This window comes from Pistacia vera, unplaced genomic scaffold (genome assembly GCF_008641045.1).
Source record: "Pistacia vera cultivar Batoury unplaced genomic scaffold, PisVer_v2 Contig67, whole genome shotgun sequence".
Classification (NCBI taxonomy): domain Eukaryota; kingdom Viridiplantae; phylum Streptophyta; class Magnoliopsida; order Sapindales; family Anacardiaceae; genus Pistacia; species Pistacia vera.
In genome coordinates, this window is record NW_022196523.1 from 1,857,537 (window position 1) to 1,863,645 (window position 6,109).

General features: G+C 37.6%; 1 protein-coding gene across 1 annotated transcript; it reads right to left on the bottom strand.

Moving 5' to 3' along the window:
* Positions 1-3,241: 3,241 nt before the first annotated feature.
* LOC116112826 (cation/H(+) antiporter 4-like) lies at positions 3,242-5,746 on the bottom strand. Its single transcript, XM_031398943.1, has 3 exons — positions 5,582-5,746; positions 4,445-5,422; positions 3,242-4,345 (listed from the first exon to the last, which is right to left on the bottom strand). Exons 1-3 carry the CDS (start codon positions 5,744-5,746, stop codon positions 3,242-3,244), a joined length of 2,247 nt encoding a protein of 748 aa, XP_031254803.1.
* Positions 5,747-6,109: the final 363 nt, after the last annotated feature.

Here is a 6,109-nt window from a genome sequence, read left to right on the forward strand (position 1 = left end):
TTGAAGGAACGAGCATTCTTGCAAACCCAGAAATGTTAGATGTGGATTGTGGAATATGCATGAGGAACAACATGCCTTGGAATATGTGATTTTGGACATTCTTGCAAACCTAGAAATGTTAGATGTGGATTGTGGAACATGCACGAGGAACATGTCTGGGAATATGTGATTTTGGACAAAGAGGTGAACGACCAATAGAACAGTGCCATTCATCCTTGGAACAAGTTGCACAAAAGGAGGAACAGGCGTTCCATGGTGGGATGAAGGATTTTCCCATTTTTGGGCAGAGTCATGAACGACCTATGGAACAATGTTGTTCATGAATGGAACGGACATTACTCACCTTGGAATAGTCATTGCAAGATGTAACATGCAAGGGTGTAATTGCCAGTTTTTGAGGTATAAAATGGGGTCCTAAGTGTAAGAATGTAAAGTCTATGGATTGTTTTGAAAAGGAAGACAAATTTAGGGGTCTTTTTGTAGTCAAAATACTGACATGTTAGGGACTCTCTAGAAATAGCACAAAAACTCAAGGGACAAAATTATATTTGCCAGGTGTTCACTAAATATCTGGTGGGAGTCGACCGGGAGAAGAAAAAGGGAAGAGAAAAGGAAAAAAAAAGAGAGAAGAAAAGAGAAAAGAAAGAAGGAAGTGCAAAAGAAGAAAGGAAAGGAAGGAAAAAGTGTAGATCGGCCGGAAAATTGTTAGGAAAGTGAATATGGGCGTCTATTCTTCGTGGGTAAAGTATTAATTTGGGTGGTTTCTCATCTTTTCCCCTTATTTCTTCTATTTTGTGGGTTTTTAGTTAATTTTTTCAAAATTGGCTCAATTAGGAGAAGGAGAAGATGATTTATAGAGGAGTTTTTCTATTGGAGTCGAGCTTCACGAGTTTTGAGTGGAAAAATCTAAAACCCTAACTTTTATTTTTAATAAAAGTATTTCAAATGTTTATTAAATATGATTATTGTGTTATTTTTCCCTAATCCTTTGATTTCTTAATGGAAATGAGTTTTAATACATATTATTTGTTAAGATTTGTTAATTGACATGAGAAAGATCGGATTTGACGCGTTTTGGGCAAGATTTGATGAAAATGCGAAAATTGGGTTAAATTGTCATTTTGAAATCATGTTTAAAAACCTATATTTTAGCTCTATGTTGCATGTGATGTTTTATTGTTATGGTAAATGTTTCCATTATGAATGAAGGCATGAGATTTATCGAAAATGGTGGCTTGAAAGTATTGAGTATGATGACAGTGGATTTCAAACCACCTTACGTAGTACGCATCATGTGCCCCCTAATATTATGTTATGATGTTGTGTATGCGTCTGATTGATTGTGATTCCTCCCAAGCGATGTAGGATGTTGCCAGGTTGAACGGTTTTACCCATAGGTACTAGTTGTGGTGAGAGTTTTCACATAGGATTAAGAGATAGTTTATGCTTATATGATATGTTCATGGAAATGAGACTTTATAACATGAATGTTTCATTGCATATTAAAATGTTTTATTCATTCTCGTACTCACTGAGTATGAGTGATATCCACTCGAGGTTGGGCCACATGACTTCATTTTGCCCAGTGTGTAATTGTTAGGTTTCATTTTCCCATTACAAAGGTTATATTTCTCCATCATGTATCATTTCCTGTTTTATTTGGATTATAAAAGCAATGTTCAGAAAACTGGACTAGTCCTACTGTGACCCATGCCCTTTCCGGTTTGAGTTACCATTTTTAACTATTTACTGAATCCCTAACCTGACCATCAGCGAATGAGTAGCTATCAAGTGTCAGGGTTAGAGGGCCTTTGTAGAGTGGAGGTCGTTGGTTTAAGGGGTGGTGTCGGAATCAGCCGAAATTTTGCCAGAAAAATCAACCCAATACGCAAGCTAGGCCTGCAAACGGAGGGCTACAAAGTGCCAAGGTTAGATGGTTTTGTAAAGTGGACACCGATGGTTCAGGTGGGGGTGTCGATTGAATTTTGGACGCCAGAATCAACCAGAATTTGGTAAGAAAAATCAACCCAATTGCGACAGTGTTCACGAGTCATGACCGACGAATGAGGGGCTACCAAATGCTGGGGTTAGAGGGCTTTTGTAGAGTGGAGGTCGCTGGTTCAAGGGGTGGTGTCGGATTGAATTTTAAACGTCGGAATCAGCCAGAATTTGGCCTAAAAAATCAACACAATATGCAAGTCACGAACGACAAACTGGGGGCTACAAAGTGCCGGAGTTATAGGGATTTTGTAAAGTGGAGGACGGTGGTTCAAGTGGTGGTGTCAGATTGAATTTTGGCTACCAAAATTAGTTGGAATCTAGATAGGAAAATCAATTTAGGGTTAGGTTATAGGGGTGTATTTGCTAGATTTCAAACTTGTTGGACTGTGATATATTTTTTAGGGGTGTGTTTGCAAGATCTCAAACTTGCTGGATCATCGGAAACCAAAGGTTCTGAAACCTTGGCCGGGTGACACCTCGGGGTAGGTTTCAGAACCTTGTGTAAAAGAATATAAAACTTGATACCATATGTTTTACTTTATTTGTAGAAGACCCATTCATGTGTTGCTTTATGATTATAGGATGAGAAAATGTTTTATGATGTTTTCTTCAAAAATACAGTTTATTGGTTTTACAAATTTTAACATGATACGTCTCAATCACTCGAGTATCATGGATACATCCACAGTCTATCAGATAAGGAGGGTTGAGACGGGTTGTGTCACTTATCATTAGTGATTTAAAAAAAAAGAAAAAAAAAAAAAGGATAGAATACATATTCAGAAAAAACTCAAATGATCAACAAGCACTATTTAAGTCTATTGTTGTTGTTGGCTACGTCAAACCATGACAGATGATGAAGGGCAAGAAGTTAGATCAAGAAGAAAGAGTAAATGGAAATGATTGCGCTTTTAAATAATACATTTTGTTATATACGAAGTGATAAAAGGTAATTAAAGTGGATATTATTATTTAATAGAATCAATCAGTAACAAATGCTAATTAAGTAATTATACAGAGTAACAATTAATGTCAAACTGCACAAAAATAAATAAATAAATTTACTACACATAAAAAGAGATTGCCTAAACTTTCTAACTAATTAAATTAAGTTTGACTACCCACCTAACTTAATTAAAGAATAAAATAATTTCACTACCCACCTAAAGATCCTAGCAACTAATAAATCGATCTTAATTATAAAAGAATCAATCTTAAAATGAAATGGTAGGAAAATTGACTAAGTAATTGTCTGCTGTTGTTGCACAATCAAGACTGAACATCTGCTATAGTAATCAGCAGATGCAAGCAGGTCTCCCAGGGCTCCAAGCTCTGGAAATTCACTCCATTCCCTGAGTCCTGACGTCTGTGGTGACTCCAAATCCGCTCTTCTCCCAAAAATCATTAGGTCGAATTCATGTACAAGAGCATGAAGCATCGTTGCAGTTTCGGGTCCATCAGTTACTTTCTTCTCTTTGTAATGTATATATCCAATGTTCATGACATCCCTTAACATAACAGCATCTAGCATTTTCCCCCAGTCGTCCCCCTCTTCGTTTTCTGCCGCAACCAAATGAATCACCGAGAGGCTGACCCCGGTGTTTAAGGCCATCCGTTTTGCGAAAGTTAAGGCCTCACGGTCATCGGGGCCACCTATAAATATGACTGCAATGTTATATTCATGTTTTGATAATGGATCATTATAGGCCGAATGGTTTATGTTGCTGCTGCGGTCCATCAGGATACCTACTGAACAAGGAGACATTTCCAGGACCCTGGAATTTAAGGTTCTGATGTATTTATCATCTGATTCTACAGATCCATCAATGTACCATCTACGATGGAATGGGAGGATAATAAGAGATGCAGTTTTGTCCAATGCGAGAGTGCATACGTCTTCGTGCATGAAATCAGGTGAAGAAATTGCTGTGAAGGCGTTAACAGATGCAGCACCCCAGTTGTTTCCCTCAAATTTATCGAAAGAAGCAATGATATTCTCGTAATGGGAAGAGTCATGGAGATTTTTTGTCTTATCGTGGGAAATAAAGATCGGAGTTGATTGTCCTCTAAGCTTCATGAGATGAAGAACATTAACAATCATGGGACTGTCCCTAGAAGACCATGCGACATCCAACAGGTTGATTGTTGAGCCCACATCATCGGGTACATGAATGCAAGTAACTATTGGCAGCGGTGAATGGAGCTTCAAAGCCATGAGGTTCCTTTTGTTGTAGCCTGCATATTTTTTTGAAGGATCATAGAGATTTTTCACAAGCATAGGGACAATGCTTGACATAAACAGGACGAAATAAAACAGCACTGCATACAATTCTGCATCTATAATCTGCATTCAAACAAGTTTAGGATTGCTTTCAGGAATGAAATTAACAATGAACAGAAAATCAAAAGTAGTACATTAATGTTGATTGTAAAGGATATATACCCTTTTATCATTCGAGTAGATGAAACCGGCGAGCTCAACAACACCTTTAGAGCACATTATAATGGCAATTGTGAAAGCATCCTTTAAAGGCATGTTGTAGTACAAGGGTGGCAGCAAGCAAGCCCCCAATTTCACAGTTATAGCCATGGCGGCGTTTGATAGAGTAATTATTGATATATGATTACGAATAATGAAGAACAATTTTTCGACCCTCATACCTGCTGTTGCAAATAACATTGGTAAAAAAATATGATTTATCATAGTTTCTAACCTCTCAACCAAAGTAGATCCCACTGGTGGTCCATCCGGAATTGCCAGACCAAGAACATAAGGCCCCAAGAACCTAAACCTTGGAGCCCATTTAGCCATCACTATAGATGCCAGAAACATAAATATGAGAAGTCCCAAGTAAAAATTGTCTAGAGGTTTGCCTTTAGGGATGCGTTTAATCAGGAGTTTGATTGCAGGCCGAATCACCAAAAAGACAAATGCAATGTAGATGATAATAATGGCAAGCTGCTTAAGAGCATTGTCAACATTTTCTCTGAACAAACTAATAATCATGAAGAGAATCACGCAAAAAAGGTCAGAAACAATTGCAGAAGTCTGTGCGATTCTGCCTAGTTCTGAATTTATGATCTTCAATTCAGTGAGCATACAAGTTATGACTGGATACGTAGAAGAAAAATAACCAATTGAAATCCCCAAAGCTTTAGCCTTTTCTTCTTTATTATAACAGAAAACCTGTAGGCTTGTTATAGATAACACTGCCGCCGGTATAACGGCCAGTAATCCAATATCTATGGCCCTTCTACTCACCGTTATCACCATGGTTGGATCCATTTTAACTCCACTAAAGAAGAGAAGGCCAGCATAGCCCAATGCCCCAAATACTCCAACCCCGTTTACGGCATGAGTTGTTATCAATTTCGCGGAAGCAGTTTCTCCAATTACTGCTGGAGAGAGTATCAGGCCAGCCTGGTTATTCATAGAAATCATCACAATCAACGTTAATGAACAATTACAAGAGTATTAATTAAGGTAAAATTAAAGAGAACTTACAATAAGTTGAGAGGTGAACAAGGGGAATCCCAAGTGTTTGAAAGTGTTATGGCAGGCTTGAGAGATGATGAATACCAGAGCAATGACGAGTTCAACTCTTGGAAAAGCGAAATCTAACCAACCATCAATTCCTGATCCTCCTGCAAGTCCCTTCCACAATCCAGACGATTGAACCTTTTGTGGAATTATTTCGCAGACTAATTCTTCATAATAGGACTCTGGTTTGGTTAGAAAACTCATTATGAATTTAAGTAATCTTCCTTAATTTGTTAATCAGCTTTGCTGATTAATTCTTCTGCTAGCTGAAGCCTCCCTGTTGGATTCACAGTTTGCGTTTGTGTTTGAAAATGCTGGAGATGGGGGATGGATTATTAAGACGAAGAAGGGATCAAAACAGTTGGCGTAAGTCTTTGATTTGTTATCAACTATTTTGTTTGTTTTTTTGTTATGCTGGTTTTTCTGTGTGGACCGTTACGTCAATGAGTCAAATTATTGATGAGAAAAACTGGATATGACATAAAACCGAATTAAATTGTCTGTATTATGACAAACTTTGAGGTCAATGGTTGTTAAATACTAAACTAATATCTCTGTTATTGCAAT